The sequence below is a fragment of the Squalius cephalus genome (assembly GCF_949319135.1).
Source record: "Squalius cephalus genome assembly, chromosome: 4".
Classification (NCBI taxonomy): Eukaryota; Metazoa; Chordata; class Actinopteri; order Cypriniformes; family Leuciscidae; genus Squalius; species Squalius cephalus.
The window spans coordinates 52,658,480-52,680,123 of NC_137125.1; the positions used below are offsets into that span (position 1 = coordinate 52,658,480).

Consider the following 21,644-nt stretch of genomic DNA (forward strand, 5'->3'; position numbering starts at 1 on the left):
TAGCGTAAGTGAGTATAAATGTTCTTCACTCGCTGAAACTGAATCGAAATAATCAGGAAACTCACACTGCATGCTAAAGGTTAGTGAACATCATTCAACGTGTTGGTTTTGACGGACATTGTTTATGCACTAACTACACATTCTGATTCTGACATTCCTGATTTCAATATTTTCAATAATTTTCTATTCTTGACTGATCTTTTTTGGCAATAGATGAACAGTTAAATGAGAAATTTGAAAAATTAGAAACAGAAAATGAAATTGTCTTGAGACGAGTCCCTTGTGGTCGTCCAATCTGACTCTCATATGCTGATGTGATATATGTTATAAACTTGACAGGTGATTTTAATGAAATGTAATTTGATCACTATCTTCTCATTTTTGAAAGAAGTCTCTTATGCTCACAAAGGCTTCCATGCTTGACCAAAAACACAGTAAAACATTAATATTGTGAAAAAAGATCACAATTTAAAATAACTGTTTTCTATGTAAATATATATTTTTTTAAAATCCAGGATTTTTTGATGAATAGAAAAAAAAAAGAAGCATTTATTTGAAATAGAAACTTTTTGTAACATTCTAAGGCCTGGTTTCACAGACAGGGCTGAGACTAAGCCAGGATTAGGCCTTAGTTCAATTTGGACATTTTAGTAACTTTTATAAAAGTGTCTATGAAATAAAAAATTAGTAGTGTGCATCTTGAGACAAAACAATTGCACTGACATATTTTAAGATTTGCCAGTGCTAGTTTCTCTCAGTTGAAACAGCTCAAACATGCAATTTAGTCTGGGACTATCTTAAGTCTTGTCTGTGAAACCGGGGATAAATGTCTTTACTTGCTGAAAATAAAACAAATAAATAAATGGACTGACCCCAAATGCTAGTGTGTTTGTATAACATCAGCAAACTAATAAGAGGACAGATAAAATAAAGCTTGTGTTTGTTTTCAGTTGAAGATGGGTCGCCGTGACTTTATTAAACAAACTATTAATGTAGCTAGCAATGCATCATTTGATTGTGAATTTCTTTGGATTGAAATGGATCATATATTCATTTGTGCAATGAACTGATAACATTGAGCTCTGAAGATAAAATAAGAGATCTGAAATGTCATTAAAGATGATGAAAAACAATGGGCAGTGTTATATAAATGCACATGATTAAAGCAGGGATTGGGTCAGTGTAGGTCTATCTGGGTGGTTTAATGCAGGACAGACGAGGACGATTGACTTTAGCATTTAGTCAATCGGTCTCACAGAACTGACCCTTATCCAATAGGTCAACCTCCTTCACTGCAGAAGCGTCCCGTTATGTAACGGCGAGACGTAAGTGCAGGACGGCAGATGAGGTCCACGGTGGAGGTGACAGATGTCATCCGAGTGCCAGCCGGGCATCGCCAATGGGACGCAACTCATCTGGTCTGACTTTAATGTTACATAACGGCAAACTGACGATGTTGTGTACGGTAGAATGAGGAGAATCATGGGGACTAGAGATCAAATCGAACAATATGATTAAAGGTTGAAGTATGAATTAGTGCTGTTTGCTACACTACCGTTCATGGTTTTGAAAAAAATTGAGTAAAAACTTGTGAAATATTATTACAATTTAAACCTGTTTTCTGATGAATCTATTTTAAAATGTCATTTATTCCTGTGATCAAAGCTGAATTTTCAGCATCATTACTCCAGTTTTCAGTGTCACATGATCTATTCTAACTCTTAAAACATAAAAAAATCACACTTTCTCCAGTCAAACAACAGTATTACTCTTGCTAAAGGTTGTTTATATGCTTAACGAACATCTAAACCCAAGTATTAAACTTGCACGGTAGAACCAAGACTGTACCAAGCTAAGATCAAACACAAAACTAGTTCACACTTTTGGCTTTCAGGATCAGGATAACCACTCCAGATTTGACATGAATCACTGAAATGAACATTCCCGTCTCTGTAGGCGTCACACGCAAAGGAACGCAAGGAAGCTCTTGCTGTTTGGGGTCACTTTCGTCAGGTCAAACGCCTGCAGCACACCGTTTCACACTGCTTCAGATCACACAGTGCTTTAGCAAAGCATCTCTCACACACACACACACACACACTCTTGTACATCTATCTTTATGAGGACATTCACTGACACAATGCAATCTCTAGCCGCTTACCCATCACAACTAAGTGCCTAACCCGACCCCTGACCCTAAACCGACCCTTAACCTCATTATAACCTTATCCCTAAAACCAAGTCTTGACCCTCAAACAGGCCTTTAAAGGCTCTCAGAAAGTGAGGACCGGCCAAAATGTCCTCACTTTACTCTGTTTGTCCTCTCTCCAATGGTCGAAAACTCAAACTGGTCCTCACAAAGATAGTTGTACAAGTGTACACACACACACACACACACACGTGCACACTCCACATGCATCACTTTAGATTACCCACAAATACCAATTCCAACCTGCTCATTGGAAAAACATTTCTGCAAAATGCACTCATATTAGTTTACTTACTACGTAAAGTATTCTTGAAAATATACTTGAACTTTACCTAAGTATTCTTAATAAAATGAACTTTCACTGAAAGGTTCTTTGGGCAACCAAAAATGAAACCTTCTCTTTTGGAACCTGTAAATACCACGGTACATGAATAATCATTCAGTAGACATGCCTACATTTCCATAAGTGAATATGCTCACTGGTTCCACTGTGCATTCTGGACATTTCTATGGAGCAACCATTTCTGAACAGGTTTTGTCAATGGGCCAGACCTAGAAATGTCCGATTCTCAATGCTTATTCTGCTAAAAGAACTGCACGAGTGTTTCTTTCAGGTCCTGTACAGATGGATCACATCTGTGAAGGAAGCATGCCCTCTTTCTCTCTTTATCCTACCCTCTCTCTTGCGTTTTCCTTTTCTCCCTCCCAGTGAGAAGAACAGGAAGAGATGTGGCATAAAAATCCCTATAATTTTTAATCGCCTCCAATGAAATTGTTAAAGCAGCATGACAGCAAACTAAGCAAACACATAAATGGCTTTATCCATGTGAGTCCACAAAACAATTCTGTGCATATCTGCACACGCACACACATAAACAAACGCTAAGTGTGCTTAACATTTTAAAGCATGGCACTTATTGAACATAAAAACAACATTGTCTTTGTTTCTGCTATAATGTCTTCAGTGTTTAGTAGATATCTCTTTACTATCTGTTAAATGTCAAGCAGAAACAAGCCTTAGGAGAAACGTTAAACAAACAGAATAATTTGTACGATGCTCTTTCAATATGTTCCTAAACATCACTTAGTATAAGCAAAACTGGGCTAGCCACAAATAGCTATAAAGCCAAATACATTAGTATGAAAAAATGCAGTTTAGTTTATAAGCTAAACCTTAAACTTTCTGTGATTCAAAACTGCTGGGCGGAAACTAACAGGGTCGCGCTCAGATTACCCGATCAACTTTTTACTAATTAAAATGCACGGATGAATTGTTAATTTTGAAAAGGAAAACAGGGTGAGTTTTCATTTCATGCTGACTTTCGAGTACCTTCCCCATCAGATCAACAGATCTGAGCACAGTGTTTTTACTGGTCAGTTGTCAGAGAGTCAGATCTAGCAGTGGTGGGCATATGCGTTCTCACGGTACCTGTCAACTCCTGACGTAAAGCAGCGGCGGATTCTCACGCGAGCTCTGACGGTAAAACTTTGACTGTGGCTTCACGTTATTAGGCCAGTAACACGCTTAACCCGGCTAACAAGCGGCCGAAAAACACTTCCAGCTGCAACGGTCACAATTGCGCCTGCAATTATCTGATAGGCCAAACACACACACACACACACACACACATTGGCAGCTAAGGTGCAAGCTGCAGTAACATGTTAACTAAGCAAGTTTGCGTGTTTCTTGGCTGAAGTTAAAATCTTCCAGCTGCCGTTTCATTGTTTCCTCAGAGAAGCTTGTGGTAAACGTAGCGCCGGCTGTTATCAAAGCCTCACAAAAAGCTTTAGCGTCAGGAGTCCCCTCGGGATACGTGAGGGGTTTGCTGTGATAACAGGGAACTCTAGAATTGTGTTTCCCACCCTTACTGATAAAGATATTAGTCACTATTAATGAGGTGTGGATTTAAGAAGCTTCCCAGAGACTCACAAATACGGACACGGTTATTTCATGTTTAATTATTGTCATAAATTCATGCTACAGGATACCACTGAATTTTTTTCAAGCTAATCTTTGCTCAAACAGCATGACTGATGTTTTTATGGAAAGACAACGGAAAATTGCTAAAAAAAAAATATGATCATATTTGTGAAACATGAGCAGAATCAATTTATGTAAATAGTCTGTAAAACCTTTATGAAAATAATTGAGTTAAATTAAATGCGACAATTTCCACAAAAGGAAATTAGGGCTGTTAATTGATTAAAATGAAAGGAATTTAAAGGAATTAATTCTAATAATTTATTTATTAACTAAACGGGTCAATTAATTTGAAAAGCCTCATTCTCATTTATATTTCAAATAAATGAATATTATACAGTAAATAATTGAATAAATATTGAAAAATTCTAAATGCAATTATACATATTATAATAAAATAATGAAAAATTGCTAAATAAATAAAGTGCACAAAATTAAATAGACAGCATTAGCTAAAATGAACCCAATTATTGATAATCAGGATGAATTTTTAAGCACTTTGATTGTCTTTTTGAGCAAACTCTCCAGGGCAACTATGCTTCCCTAATTCAAATATACTTAGAAAAAGAAAAGCGTCCCTCAAAAGCATAAACCTTAGCGAGAACGAGAGTGAGAGAGACGGTCTGACAAACAGACAGATGTACAGACGGCGTTTTAGTCAATGACTGGCTCAACTCAGAAACTTCCCCCATCACTACACCATCTGCCATCCATATTTTCGAAACTAAAACATGCCACTGAGTGAGTTAACAAGACAGGCCTTGTCTGAGGCGGGCCGCTCATATGGGAGAGAGAGGGGCGCTGGGTCCCGGCCAGCACAGGTTAAAACAACAAGCGCCCTCTCAGCAGCGGCCGTCCATCGGCTGGGGAGATCAAATATGTGTGACAAACAACACACACCAACAGAAAACACTAATGAGTGTGCACTCAGCCCAATTCAATTTATATTGCCAAATATTTATATATTTTATCTGTATTAATATATGTTATGTACATGTATTTGTTTCAAGTCAGCATGAAACATATACGAGTGAAACGGCTTCTGACTGTAACGAACATATGTAGGGCTGACGCAAACAAATTATTGAATCATCATTTTGAATCAATTCACTGAAAGACTATTATTAATAATAAAAAAAATATTTTTTAGCCCTTTGGCCATATTCAGTTTATGCTACCAAATATTGAGGTATTTTCTTTTAAATGTTTAAAAGAAAACATTAACCATGTAAAATAGATGTAAAATCTTTAATTAGTCAACTGGATCAGCTAATTAGGATCTAATTAGTATAAAAAAAATTGTAGTTTAAATCACTGAATCAAAATTCTGAACTGATTCACTGAAACTGAGACTTTGATTCTCAGTTTGATTCAGCCGATTCACATAAATGTGATGCCATTTTTGCCATGTTTAGACGTCACAACGTTGCTTTGACCCCCCCCCCCCCTCCCCGAGGAACCATATTTAACCATGTTAAATAGATGTAAAATCTTTATTTAGTCAACTGGATCAGCTAATTAGGATCTAATTAGTATAAAAAAATTGTAGCTCAAACCACTGAATCAAAATTCTAAACTGATTCACTGAAACTGAGACTTTGATTCACATAAATGTGATGCCATGTTTAGACGTCATAACGATGCTTTGATTTTATAATCACCAGCAAAATAAGGGGAAATATATTGACAGGCTCACAGCACAGTCCTAGTCTGCAAAGACGTGAAGTGCAACCATCTCTCACTGAGACGACCTAACTTCTGGGCATCTCATAGAAGCGCACTTCGTCTCCAAATCTTCAATGCTTTTTACATTTCCCGAAGCCTTTGAACAGCCTTTATTCTCAAGACGCGCTTTCACAGCATCTGGAGGTTTCTGCAGTTCACTTTTTAGATTGACATATGTAGAACAGCTAATGTCATTTGGTTCTCTTTGCTCCGTCAGTTAGCGCACCTGGTTCAGATAGTCCTCTGTAAGCAAACCTGCTTGTCCGGTTCCTTCTAGGTTGTTTGGAAAGAGTCAAACTGCTAGCATTTTTAAAATGGATGAGGTTTTTGGCAGCCGCCGGCTCAGGCAAGACAGCTGAGGCTACACATTCCAGGCCTGGCACGGTCCGACTGGACGCGAGGCCTCTTACAAGCAAAATACAGCGAGTCGACGTCAAAGATCCCTCTGTCTGCCGCAGCGACGCAGACCAGACCAATTACAGTGAGAGCGAGCGAAGAACCGTAGACTGCAGGAAGGAAAACAACCCTCAGCGTGTCGAGAGCTCTGGTGTAGATTAAAAATCTCTCAGCTACTGCAGGTAAGGGCAGAACCGCGAGGAATGAAGCACGGTCCACTTCAGACAGGAAACCATTACCTTCAGGGCACATCGGCTGCTTTTTTCAGATCTCATTGAGCTGAGGTTTATTATCAATCCTGGCAGACAGAAAAGTCCCACCTACTAACCTCATATCTCCACCAGGCTGGGAAAAGGACCTCTTAACACACACAAAAAAAAAAAAAGGAAGAGAAAAAAAGGCCCATGGCACAGAAACATACTCCAGGTCTCTATGGATCTCCATTTGCGTCATCCCTCAAATAGCTACTCGCACACCCTTTTCTTCTCCTCCAGAAATCTAATACATTATCCTCTCCTCCATCACAAAAGAAACAGAAACATCTTAATTTCTCAGGCCACTAAAAATGCCACTGTTTTTCTAGTTCTGGGGAGGAACAACAAGAGGGGAGGACCTTTCATTTAATCATCTGGAGAAGAGATGTGACAAAAGCGTCAAACTCTTTCTCGTTTTAAGTCACTTTGATTGACCTTTTGTACTTTCTCAAATGCATTCACTGCATATTTTTGCACATTTCCGGGGGTTCTCAGAAGTGGAAGTCGTAACAGTTGAAAAAAAAAAATCCATGATAATGTTTCTATGACTTTTAAATGGGGGGGGGGGGGGGGGGGGGTGAACAAGATAATTATTATGTTGGTCAGAAGAGAGAAAGATGTCAAATTTTGCCGTCACATCCTTAGCCGTTGAATATGAAACACGAACACAGCAGCATTAACCAGTTTTCTGTCATTTAATGTAATTTACTTAAACTCCCCCTTATCTTACAGGTTCCTAATTTTGTTTAAGAGTCTCCTAAAATAGGTTTACATGCATCCAAGGTCAAAAAACACTTTAATTTTCTTGTAATATACATTGCAGCATCAGCTCTTTTCTCACAACATCTGAAACCCTTTGATCAAAGATTCAGTCCCTCTAAACCCCGCCTTTCTGAGAGCTTCATCTGTTCTCATTGGTCAGATGGCCCAGTCTGTTGTGATTGGTCTACTCTGCTCTGCTCTGAAGATGCACGGTGAATTTGTATTTTGCAGTGCAGAAAACAGAATCTTCTCGGCATGAACATCACAAACCAAACTCTACAAATATAGTGTTTGAGGGTCAAAGTAGACTTTGTTCGTGGGCAGCCAATGAAGACCACTATGCAGATTTGTTACATTGTTACATAGGTAAGTAACAGGAAGTAAGACTGGAATTACTGATGACTCGTTTCAGCGGTTCAGAATCAGTTCTTTCTTTTGGAGACAATAACTTTCATCTGCACTTTGATCTTTAAAACTATGCAAATCTTTTACATTCACAAACAGCTTTATTACACACTATATGAAAGGAAATATCTGAAAAAGCATAATAGGGGCATACAGCATTTATGTTTAATGCATTATAAAGGTACACATAATGTACGTTATAATGCATTATATCTAATTTTAACAATACTTAACTGCAAATTTAAAATGCATTATGATATTTGCAGATTGCTTGTTACATCTGAAATTGGTTGTTTGTCATTGTGTTTTAATGCATTAGACTTTCTAAAAGTATGTTCAATGAAGTATTATAATGTATTATAACTGTGGTTACAATTATTCATGAGAATATACAATGCCATATAAGGTGCATTACAAGGCATAATTAATGCATTAAAATTAGGGCTGTCAAACGATTAATCGCGATTAATCGCATCCAAAATAAAAGTTTGTGTTTACATAATATATGTGTGTGTATGGAGTATAATTATTTTCTATATATAAATACACACACATGCATATATATTTTAAAAAAATGTGTTATTTATATATAAAATATTTATATATAATATAAATTATATATAATATAAATATATATACACAGTATATACATACAAATATTTCTTAAATATATACATGCATGTGTGTGTATTTATATATAGAAAATAATTATACACCGTACACACACATATATTATGTAAAAACAAACTTTTATTTTGGATGCGATTAATCGCGATTAATCGTTTGACAGCCCTAATTAAAATACTTTTATAGTGCATTCTACATAAAGGCTTTCAGTAAAGTATTTAAAAATTTAGTTTGATGTTAATAACTGAGGAAATGTGTCATTACATTCTGTGAAAAGGGTATTTTGCAACCCATTTTACTTTAGTAAAGTGGTATTTTGGATTGATCTCTTCACTATATACATTTTTTTCCTCACTGAATAATCAAAATACCATTTTACTGAGTAAAAAAAGTAAAAAAATGGGTTGCAAATGATTATTTCTTCACCCGACATGCCTAAAGATGACGTGCTGGGCCACTCAAACAAACAGAGCAATGTTTTTGAAGCACTACAGAGCCAGTGTTTACATTCATTCAGACCTCAACCTACAAATGGAACCTAATTCACACTTTCATAGTCAAGTCTGCCATAAAACACCCCAGATTGTAGTCAACATGCTAGTGAGACATGCGCTGAATCCCTGCTATGACAGATTTCAAAACGTTGAAATTGCGAGAACAACAATTCTAAATCTTTAAATTCACACAGCTTGTTTTAGTACGCGCTGAACCTTGATTATACTTATCTGTGCACATTAAACTGGGACAGGTGAAAGTATTAACATTAAAACCATTCAAACACACTTCCCCTTTAAGAGAAGATTTAAATACTCTCTGCTCTGCCCAGAGGCTCGGGCTCACGGCGAACAGCTTTTCCAGGCAGCCCTGGGCTAATCGCAACTCAGTGACCCACTAAAGGCTTCTAAAGACTCCATGCGGTGAGGTGTTTGAGTTGAAACGACTGCTCGTGTCATTAAACGGGGGTTTTCCACGAACACCGTCCTCTGGAGACCTGCGCTTAAAGCAGGAGAATGCAGTGAGTTTACCACCCAGAAACACTCAAGATGAGACACATTATCTTTTAAATGGGGTACGGTCATCTAGAGCACTAGTTAAGTAATAGTTTCAACTGTAAGGTCCAAAACTGCATGTTTCAATGAACACATAAGGTTAGTCAAGTCTATAGAAAGGCCACAACAGAGACAAGTGAGTGAAGAAGGAAGACTAATTCAGCGTTTCAGTCCTGTTCTCAGTCCATTTGAAGAGCGTTACGTAACTCACTTCACACAGCGATGTTCATAACGGGAATGATTTTAAGTCACTGAAAAAGCCCAGGGCATGTGCTCTGCTGAGTGGGATAATGGTCACAGCGACTCTGACATCACTTCCTGTTTACCAGCATGGGTGATACGAGCCGATAACAACCACCCCAAATTAAACATTTACTGGATGCTCGGCGCGAATGAGAGATTGCATAGTACTTCTGGGTCTCTGGTACTTTTTTGTTTTTGTTTTTTACATTTGGCTGTTCTGTAGCTCAAATAGTAGAATGCTTGCAACGCCAAGCTCAGGGGTTCGATTTCCAGGGAATAAAAGCTAAAGCTAAATGAATAAATGTGCTTTTTATACAAATTTGACAGTTAGTAAAGTGGACTTCTACTAACTATAAGTACCTTTGCAACTACATGTCACCTAGCAGTCATTAGAGTATTAGTAGACTGTCTGCTTAATATCTGCGGACACTTTATTTTGATGCTCTTCAACCGACGTTTTATTGACTACTTTGCAAGTAAATGTCAAATTACACTAACCCTAACAGTCGAGTAATACTCTAATGAGAGTTAGTTGATATGTAGTTGCATGTAGGAGGTCTAAAGACTGTCGAAATCAAGTGTAACTGATTTTATTTTAATCGAAAGTGACTTATGTTGCATTTGATAAATTCATGCACTCTTGGGAATCAAACTCATGATGACCTTGATGCTTTGCGATACATAAACACTTATTAAATGTGAGCTGTTCTGAACTGTCATCGTGGAGCTCGGTTATGACTCAGGAGGAGAGGACGCATGTTTCACTGTGTTTGTCCCTTTGGATTTATCAAGAAAACTTCACAAACTGGCATTTGCCTGCAGATGCATTACAAGAATGGGATTTATACAGACACGAGCAGTTGTGAGAAACGTGAAAGGTGACAGGAGCGTGCAAATTACACATCATCAACATGCAAACCCTGTACCAGAACCGTTTTCAGCCCAACAAAACACGTGGAGCAGACTTTGATCCACACTTAAGCTCTGAAGAGCGACGTCTTCATGTATGCACTCGAGCTGTTCTGTGTGGCCTATTGAGACACACAGGTTATTGTCGGAGCAGACGTGAACGGTGCAGGGGTCACACAGTGGTATGTTTACACAGCCAGACCACACAGATAAAACAACTACACATAAACCTTTATACCAACTAATATCACTGCAGACATCACACATGTGCACCAGGTGTGTGTGTGTGTGTGTGTTATACAGAACATGGAAAACACACTCAGGGGTCTGTGTTCTTTTCCCATTTCACACTCAAAGCAAATACGCCAGAAGTATTGCAACCACAATGTATTGATTCGTCACAAATGTTCTTCCTTTTAAGGTTCCCATTGCAAATACATTAATGATGCGGCCGCTAGAGGGTGCAAACTAAATACTCGCAGACCAAAAGCAGCAACTTCTCTGTGAAAACAGTAAACGTCCCAGCAAAGCTAAACTGCTTAGAGACCTTCAAATTAAATTCATAAAAAAAATCAATTCATCTCCATTTACATTCACTACAGGATTTAACGCAAAACGTTAAATGGCAGCTTATCTTACTGCATATTTTCACATGCATGAGCAGTAAACAGGACAAAAAGACGGGCAAGTGTGAACACAATATTTACAGTGAGTTCAAGGAATCACACTGCAGTAATTCTTAAACTTGATTTAACAGTTTAGTTTCAACACCATGCGTAACAATAGCCAATTATTTCGACTTTGAGATATCTTTATCAATAATTAGAAGTTTTCAGCTAAATATTTTGTGCACTTTGCCAATCATCAGTCTAAGCATTACTAGTGTATAGTAGACTTTATTCTTACAATGCAGTCTATATTGGAAAAATGGTTTTATTTAATATAATAAATGTAATAACTATATATAAAATATTTAAACAATATAAATAATTACATATATATTTTTCTCAAAATACAAAAATGCTTTGATGATCAAAAATGTACAGAAATAATGTGACTAATGTTCTTTTCTGAAGAAATTTACAATTGGCCATATACAATGACGTCCCGTTGACAAGCCAAATCGTCAGTCTTCTGTACTTGTGTGTATATAGCAAAAAAATACCACAAATATGCACAGATGCAAGCATAAACATTCACATCAAATAACCTTCTGCATGCTTTTGCAATTTGGTTGTGCAGAGCACAAAATCTCCACTGTAGTCCACATGCACGCTATAGTTCTGTAATATTTTTGTTTAGGTCAAACATGCTAAAATATAACAGCTGAAGAATCAAAAACACACCTAATAGTGTACAAGAGGTCAAAGTTCACTCCTTTAGCTTTGAGCTTTTCCTGTAGGTTCTGCTGAAATTATGCCATACATGAAAACTAATGCATGCTGGAGTGAAAGTGCTCCAAAGTGTCAGGACAAACAAAGAATGCTGGAAAAACACAACCGACAGAAATATTCCTCCCCCCAAAAAACTCATCTTTATATTTTTATAGATGTTTTATGATCATAATGTGATGATAAGAGGCAACAGCAACAACAGTAAGTGTGTGCAGTTTATTAATCTAAATAAACACTAAGGTGACCTAATATTTCTTTTATAATTATCATGATCAATAGCAACAATAAGATAGTCGTGTTGTTAAAACGACCTCTTAATTTCCAATTTCAGAAGTAAGTAATCACATACAGTCTAAAATGACATTATTCCGGTCATTATTGGTGCTATTGTAGTTGCTGTGATCAATAACAACAATAAGAGCTTTCAATTCATGAGCAGCTACAGTAAACCCGCTGCGCAAGTACTTCTAAAGAAATGACTGAACTAATTCCGAATCGTACTGTATTTATGATCAAAAGCAGCAACAATAATAAGTGTTACCTGGTCTCTCTGCAGACAGGGCAGAGACGTCCTCCTGTGAGATTTGCTCCTGGACTGGCCGTGATGTGCCATGTCTGACGAGACTACGGAGCTGGACCTCCTGCGCCTCTTAAATACCGGAATATCTCCCCTCAATCCCTCCCGGTGTGATGCGCCCTGCTCCGGCAGCAGTCTGTCCGCATACCTCGCCAGCAGGACCCCCAGCACCCCGAGCAGGTACGCCAGGTAGGGTCTCCAACTGGCGCGCACCTTCTGCAGCGACAGCAGCGACACGGTCCTGATGATGCTGATGAAGAGGAGCACGGAGATGCCCTGACCCAGGCGCACCACCATGAGCGCCCCGCTGGCCAGGCAGGCGAGCAGCACCAGCGCGGTGGCCGTGAACGAGTAGAGCTGATGCGCATCCAGCAGAGACTGCGCCGCCGCTTCACCCAGATGGCACACGGTGAGCAGGAACACGGCCGTACGGATGAGCACCCCGCAGCGGAGCAGATACACACCCACCCAGAAGAAGGCACACACGAGCGTGAAGACGGGCGAGAGCAACTGCCACACGAGCTCCACGAGCGTCACCAAGTGCAGCGCCGGAGATCCCGAGTGCGCGTGTGCGCGCTCCGCGTCCCAGTCCGCGGACTGATGAGCGAGCAGCGCGAGGAGCACGGACAGCGAGGCGACACACACGGCCGAGGAGAGGCTCCTACGGCTCCGCAAACACGAGTGCCAGCAGTCCTGCTCCACGGGAGTGACACAAGTGCGCACATAGCCGTTGCGCACGGATTCCAGTGCCATCGGTCACGGGAGAGCACGCGTACGCGCTCGCGCACACACGCATTAATGCGCAGAGCCGCTGTTCCTTTTCACGTGAGTGAGTGAGTGAGTGAGTGAGTGTGTGAGTGACTTTCCAGCGGCGGACTGCCACGAGTTCGCATTCAACGCATCCTCGCGTGAAAACACAAGTCAAAAGTAATGTCGGGGTGCGCGGAGGAGGAAAGCGAGCCCCTTTTCTTTGCAATGCGTAAAATCCCCCATCGTCTTACGATCCAGTCGAGCAGAACGAGGAATAGGCTAACTCCTGATGTTTCTAGGCCACCACCACCACCACCATCATCATCATCACCAGCGATCTCCCACCCTCGCGCTTCCTTTCTTTGTTTTTCTCCCGTGCCCTCGTATCTCGCTGGATTATTCCACCTCCTGGATCATTTTCACGCGTGGAAACTCTCGCGGCAGAAAGATTTCCTTGACTTTTGGATAATACTGGCCAGTGTCCCGTCGCCCGCGAGGCGGTCCTTAACAGCGCGCGAGCTGCGCTCCGTATCAACAGCCAAACGATTATCCTGATCAGACTCAATTCAAAGCATCAGTCAGCTGATTTATTGATTCCAGCTGCTCGCACCCATGTGCACTTTTACAACTCACCTACATCACACTTCAAAAAAATCTTCAAAATGTATTTTATTAAACAGAACTATAAAAACGATTTAATTTTTATTTGCATGTTCCGTAAAAAGTGAAATTGCGCATGCTTTCGAATACAGTTAGGGGCTTGGACTTAAACTGTTAATTTACCACGCAAAGCACATTTTTAGATCACGTGCGATTTTTTTTCTTGCTTTCTGACTGATTTTCCTTTTACAGTAAAATGTTATAGTTCATTAATTCCCTGCGATATCACACAAATCACTCTGGCGTTCAGGCTTTCTTGACATTTAGTTTTATTGGCTGATTTTCCTTTAACTATAATATTTTGGCAGATTTAATTAAGATTTGTGTATTTCTAGAAAAACAAAAACCTTCATTTATTAGCCCCAGATATGAAGAATTATTTAAATGTTGGGGTTTATCTGATTTTATATCACCGTTTTGTCTTTCTTTCTTTGGTATTGTTATTTCGGACTTATTTTTCTTTTAAAGTAAAATTTGTATATCCATTATGATCATGATTCCTTGCGATATCAAACCAAATTCACATTTGAAGTCACTTTAGTTTCCCTGCTCTCTTTATGTATTTTTCCACACAAAACTTCATTTATTAGCCCTAAATATGAGAATATTTCATATTTTTGGATGTTTATCAGATTCTCTCACTTTCTTGTCTTTGATTCTACTGGTTCTTGCTGACTGATTTTCTGTTCACAGTTCATTAACAGTTCCCTCGTAAACTTTTCCCAGTCAATGGCCGATTGAGATCAAACACGAATCACATGACAATCATTTGGTTTTCTTGGCAATTAGTTCTTGCCGACTGATTTTCCTGTAATATTTCATATAGCTAGTTAATATTCACTGGTAGGCTACACATGATTCCCTATCGTTGCATGAGGGAGATCAAACAAAAATCATATGAACGCTGACAGCCCCAATCTGGTTACCATTTACACAGGCAGCCGGGAGTGTGGGCAGAATTCCCAGGACAGGAGGAAGAAAAGCACAGGAACTAAGGAGCATCTCTTGTTGGCTGGGCAGAAACTGGCAGGCTGATGGATGTCCACATCCCATCGTGACGGTCTCAGTTTCCCGGCCTCCCCCTGCTGAGGAGCGGCTACAGGGAATGTGGGAGTGCTTGTTTGGAAAGCTGCAGAGGCAACAGTCTCTTCCGTTCTTGGTTCCTGGGTCAGTCGAGGGCCAACTAATATTAAGTCATTGCGTCATGTCCTCCGAACAGCAAAATAAAGATAAGGATAAAAATTGCAGGGAAAGATCCTAAGCGGGAACATAGCAGAGGATAAGGGAGCAAGACGTGCATCAGGGAGAGAACGAGCGAAAACGCCCCTGTCAAAATAAATGCATAAATCCTCTATTATGATGTTAGGTCATCATAGGTTAATGCAATAAGAGGGAAACATGGTGAAGGAAAAGCTCATGGAAGTTTAAAAAGGAGCTTAACTGGTTTTAAAATGCAGAAAGCACACACACAGCTTCAAAATATTCTTAGTTTGTGTTAAAATTTGAAAATAAAGACTTTGCCAAAGTCCACTTTAAATGCTGATGCTATTCCCAGGTTTGCCACTAAAGGGCACTACCTTTTGTATGTTATAATACAAAATGATCAAATATTGAACATACATTGATCTCTCAAATGCATTAATGTGAAAATCCAAAGGTTGTTTTGAGCCTTCTTAGTGTACGACGATCTTGAACATTCAGTTCCATCGGAGAGACGCACTCGAGCCAAAGTTATACATGAGAAAAGAATAATTGTATGCAGTCGCCGACCAGACATCGAGGTGTTTACACTTAAATCTATTTGCAAGTCCCGAAAGATTTTAAAACTGTTTCCACCGCCTGTCTGAAACATCTCGCCCGCCTTGTGATAAATAATCAGACACTCTGGGTTCAGCTGAAATATAACCCTGCCTTCCGTGAAACTGTGGGGGAACCGAACGCGCGAGTCCAAAATGCATTACAGGTGGAGCGATTGAGGATTAAGTCTGGGAGAAGATTCAATTTTCCCTCCTAGTACATCAGCTCTAGCATAAACCCCGGCTTGGCACAAGACGACGCGTATAAAAGCATAATTTCACCTCCACCCCTGCTCGCTGTTCTCTAGGCACACTCCTGTGGTAACAATCTGAACGGAGAATGTTCTGTATGCAGAGAACTGTCCTCGGGGAACATTGGGAAGGAATTGTGGGATACTGTCACCGCACAGGCCCGGGTTTTTAGCAGTCTGTCTGAACATTTACACAAGACATTTGAAACATGCATTGTGTTGGTCAAGCATGCTGTTATTTCTAAGAGTCACGCTTGTTTAATGTTCAATTGAAGAGGAAGTACACCGCATGCTCTGATGTCACGGACCTCCCTTTAGCGGCAAGATCAGTTAAAACAAGCTATTCATGGTCCCAGTCTTTCATAACGTCACAAGAGTTGGATTTTGTTAGTCAAGTGGCATTTATTTAATTACAAAACTCCTTCAGTTTCAGCTTTAAAGCAGCTCTGTAGTGTCATTATTATAAGTTCAATGTTGATTCAGTTCAGTTCAATAACTGTCAGTGTTGAAAAGTTCATCAGTTATGAAACAAATGCAGGGCCACAGAAGGCAATAGTGTCATTATTAATCTCAATTCAGTTCAAAGGCCCTGTTTACACTGGTGTTAAGATTTGTTTTTACTCAAACATGTCACAATATGGAAGGAGACGGAGAAGAGAGAGTGACATTCAAACAAACCCCTTGATTCAGGAGGTTAGACATGAAATATTTAGCACTTAAGTAAAATAGATATCCATGAGCACAACTGTACTGTCTAAACTATGGGGCCTATCTTGCACCCAGCGCAATTGACTTTGTACACCGACTCATGCATCATTCCTATTTTGCACCCGCGCACAGCGGACTTTTCCCTCCACAGACGCACGTCGGTAAATTAGGGAATGATCTTGCGCTCCCGGGGGCGGTTCAGCGAAAAGAGGCGTGTTCCGGCGCAAACGTTCCCTGGTGCTATTTTGCAGTTTCACAAAACAATTCCGCCACTGACCAGGAGAAACCTCGTCTAAAGTCAGTGGTGCGTTATTCAGATGCTATTTTAAGGGCACATGCTTGGCCATAATGTAGCGTGTGCACAACATGCATGCACTTTGCTTATCTCATCTACACAGACGCAGCAGTTCACATTTTTAGAAAACCATACATTATTACAAGGAAAAATATTACCACACGAGGGAAATCATTGTGGTGTCCATGAAGATGTGAAAAAATAGGCATAAATCTAGCTTACACATTTACCCAAATTATCATACGCCTGTTTAACTGAAGCTAATCTGGGTGTGTTTCTCCATCCCCAATGTCACTTCTCTGTGTTTTACAGCCCTGACGAGAATGTCGGTCTCCTCGGCTGTGAACCGCTCCTGCAAATCCGCCGTTATATTAGCAATCCGCCATGGAACAAGCGCGCCTGCTTTTAAAGGGAATGTGAGATGACGCTCTGATTGGTTTATTTCAGGTTACGCCCAAACCACACCTATGAGTAATGAAGCGACTTCAGACCAACCCATTTTAGATTTGCGTCGAGATCCGCCCACAAAGTTACTTGCGTTTCGTGCTTGATACTTACATTTCAGATCATTAAAATAGGGGCCTATGTCTGAGAAATTAATCACTACTTTTTGCTTTTGACAAAGTCTATACATTTCTGGTAGTATTTACTGTACAACCGTTCACGAACTGACATTGCTTTGCAACCTAAATAGGTCGAAACTAAGCGTGATTGGTTAATTTCATGAAATCTAAATGCAAACATACTCCATCTTCTGTCTTCAATATTTCAGGAACCTCATTAGCATCAGTTTTACAGCTAAACTGAATGTTTAGTTTAATTGTTGCATAGAGACCAGAGTTTGATGTGTTTTGGTGCAAATGATCCTATATGACCCAAAAAACGTGCTCAGAGACTCTCTGCTGGGCCAAGAATTTGCATTTCTTGGAAGAACAGCCTGTTCTAGAACGGCGAATAAGCCAAAAGCCTCCTGTAAATACAAGTGCATGCTTTTTAATTTACCCAAGTACAGTGATTCACTATCACAACAATGTTTAATAGAGGGTCAATACATAGCGCATTATCAATGGGGCCCTCATTACTGACCTCTGGCTGCGTTCCCTCGCTCAGGGTCACGTGACCTTTGACCCCGGCACCCGACGACCCACAACAGCTGCTCGAAACACGGCAAAGACTGACCGTGTGAAGTGTGCACCGACCCGACACACGAGCGTAACTGAGGACAAATACGAGCATCAAGCTCTTTATCATCGTGCTTCAATTATTAATGAGGTTCGAAGAGAATCTGTGCAATTGGCAAACACTCAGGCTCAAAACATACACTCGGCTCAAGTGCTGGACGGATACATGTTCAGGTGAGCGGTTGATTTCAGAGTGTATGCTAATAGCCCGCGTGGTTGGTGGTTGGGCTTTGATGTTGAGGACGAAGCTCGCGACAGGAATGTGTATCTGCGCTGTTTTTGGAAGCAGGAGAGCAAAACCGCTTCAATTAAAACGAGCCGTTCCTTAATCAGTCCAGCAACTCATAAACACACTCCCCCTCGACACACACACACACACACACACACACACACACACACACACACACACACACACACACACACACACACACACTGAATCGCTTTAGCACCAGCTCTACAAATGTGCTTTAAACAGCACAGGCCTGTGTGTCTCTGACATCTATCTATCTATCTATCTATCTATCTATCTATCTATCTATCTGTCTGTCTGTCTGTCTATCCATCCGTCCGTCCGTCCGTCCATCCATCTATCTCTCTGTCTGTCTATCTATCTATCTATCTATCTATCTATCTATCTCTCTCTCTCTCTCTCTCTCTGTCTATCTCTCTCTCTCTGTCCGTCTATCTATCTCTCTCTTTCCGTCTGTTGTTCTGTCTGTCTGTCTGTCTGTCTATCCATCCATGAAATGAAACTTGTGACAAGTGTTACTTTTCAAATTAAACATAAACGTTAGTATTAAAGTTAGTAATTTGCTAATTTAGCAGACTTTAGTTTATTTATTTATTTATCTTACATCTATTTTAAATAAATATACTTATTTTATATAATTGTATTATTATCATCCTTATTGCCTGGTGGAAAATAAAATGGTCATAAAAATCCCTTGGACTGAAACCGAAGGGACCTAGCAACCACCTAAAAAACCCTAGCAACCAGCACAAAATGTGTGGATATGGAATATATTCTACAGTAGAAATCTAACTTTCTGTCTCCAGCCCAGTGTAATAAAAGGATGTTAAAAACACAGTCTAACTACAAACTAACTAGCTCTGCTGTCACATCATCCTCACCCTATAACTTAAAACACTTCCCCTGTTTCAGCCTCTGCAGAATGCTTGTTAACTTCCTCCACTTTCCCCAATAATGCCAAATGAAACTATTTGTCATGTGTTTGACACAGGGGGCTTGCTTGCGACGTAATTTGGTGCGTGTTTGTTCAAGGGCTGCCAGGAAAAACAGTGGAAGTCCACCTCAGCAGAGGGAATGGGGACCGGAGCACAAACGTCTGCTTTCACACAGCCGAGCCCTGGGGGAAGTGAGGGGCCCGGGGCCTGAGAGATGACTGTGGACTTTCAGGTTTTCCCCCCGCCTGGCAGACATGTTTTCATAAACACCAGGAATGCGTCAAAAAGGCACAGTGCAAGCACCTTCCTCTTTTTTACGAGCGTCAATCCATCATCCACCAATCAGAGGCGGCGTACAGTGAGGCCACGCCTCCTCCTGAGTGTGGGATGGAAACACAATCTGCAGCGTTAGCTACTGTATCCATCACTGCAGCATGAGGGAATTGTGGGAAAGATCGGCATTGTCCAAAAAATTAATAGAGGACGTGAAATCACGAGATGGATTCCAAGTATTGTTAATCTTTCCATCAGTCTCTCTCTCGTTTATGCCTCGGCTGAATAAATGCACGGCCCCAAACTCAACCCATGACGCATCTAGGGAGATTTATAAGATCGGAGCGCTCAGCCTCCGCGTTTGTCTGGATGGAATGACGCTGAATGTCGCCAACTCCTACAACTGAGTCAACATTTTGTCGCTCGAGCTGAGAGAGTGAACCTCATGAAACCTGTCAAGAACACTTCCAATTCACATTTCACCTGAAAATATTAAAGCTTCTTTTAGGACCATTACGATGTTTTTGTCATCGTGACATTATTTTCATGACGATTAAGCATATATTTCCCCTCGTTACAGTAATGCGGTAGCATATTTTAAATTCTTGTAATGTATACATGGTAATTCTCATTAAATTCACCTAATAATAATAATATAATACATTATATAATAATGATAATATATATGATAATACAATAAAAGCTATTTTTATGTGAAATTAATTAGGCCTACATGTAATTTAAATATTTTGATATTTGAATCAGAACACACAATACAAAAGATTATATATAAAATGTGGCAGGTAACTTAATATAAACTTAATCTATCATTTTTAAGATTATAAAAAATGAAAATTGTGACAAGCTTTACTTTTCTAGTTAAGTTAGTTATTATTTTATCATTACTATAAAACAATGTTTTTACTGTATAAAAGCTATTTTTATATTCAATTTAGGTACATTTATATAAAATATTTTAATAATATTATTTTCATTTAAATCAGAATAGTACAAAATGATGTGTAAAATATGGTCATTAACTTAATGTGAAATGGTTTGCGTAATTGCTTAACAGTCATGAAAATAATATTAATAAATGATGGTCTTTAAATGAAAATAAATATGAATGAATGAAGGTGGACTCAAAAATAAGCCTCAATTTTAATACAATTTTCAATTTTTCCACTTTGATTTTGCGGATGAAATTCGTCATGAGCAGGAGCTTTCTAGCCTCAGTCCATCTAACCATCACCATCACAGGCTCATGCAGGTATATGTGCTGAAATATGAGTTTGACGGAGAAAGGTCCTGCCAGGATGAGGAACAGGGATGAGAAGCAGAATAAACTCTTGAGTCAGTCATTTCCTCCACACTTCTGATGTTTGGTCATCATCACTGCATCCAAAAGACAAAGGAACATCTGAAATGACACCACTTTTAAAGATTTAGCCGGGGAAGAACAGATGTGAATAATACATAATCTTTCATCCTACATATTTTATTTGTGCAAAAGCTGGATGGTATGCTAGAACTCTGCCCGGGCTTTGATTAGCGGCGGGGAAGAGCCTCGGAGAACGCTAGCGACTGATGATCACACAGATACAGAGTTATGAAAGCACATGTTGTATTATCATAGGTGCAGCGCTCCGAAACGCAAGACAAGCCTTGAGAGGAATTCATTTGAATAGTTGTGAGGTTGTGCGACGCCGTAATACTGAAATATGACTTTCATCAGCTGATGAGCGCTGGGTTTTCATAGGGACACGATGAGCTGACTCACTGTAATTAGGTTACGGAGTTTCTCGCTAAAACTGATTGTGTGTGTGTGTGTGTGTGTGTGTGTCCTACCGGCTGATGGATGGCAACGCTATGCCGAGAGCACATTTTAATACCCCGGATTTTCAAACTCACTTACTGTTCTCAGTCTTTCTTCAGAAGACAATACCCGTAACACAATTACTGTAGGATAAAATTTGCCTGGGTCCTAAAATAACTCCCACAAAGAGACCCCGCT

The 21,644-nt window shown here is 39.8% G+C and overlaps 2 protein-coding genes across 6 annotated transcripts in view; both read right to left on the reverse strand.

The window, feature by feature from the left end:
- The window catches only part of pde3a (phosphodiesterase 3A, cGMP-inhibited), an 89,770-nt gene extending 75,605 nt beyond the window's left edge, over window positions 1–14,165 (reverse strand). For all 3 annotated transcript variants that reach the window (XM_079868630.1, XM_079868629.1, XM_079868628.1), the window contains exon 1: window positions 12,496–14,165. In XM_079868630.1, the coding sequence (XP_079724756.1) occupies window positions 12,496–13,284 (789 nt within the window). In that variant the 5' untranslated portion in view covers window positions 13,285–14,165. The remainder of the gene's footprint in view (window positions 1–12,495) is intronic.
- Window positions 14,166–20,973: 6,808 nt separating this feature from the next.
- aebp2 (AE binding protein 2) overlaps window positions 20,974–21,644 on the reverse strand; it is a 62,026-nt gene continuing 61,355 nt past the window's right edge. The window contains exon 8 of one of the 3 annotated variants that reach the window (XM_079870035.1): window positions 20,974–21,064. In XM_079870035.1, the coding sequence (XP_079726161.1) occupies window positions 20,989–21,064 (76 nt within the window). In that variant the 3' untranslated portion in view covers window positions 20,974–20,988. The remainder of the gene's footprint in view (window positions 21,065–21,644) is intronic. The other 2 variants (XM_079870037.1, XM_079870038.1) reach the window with 2 other exon arrangements.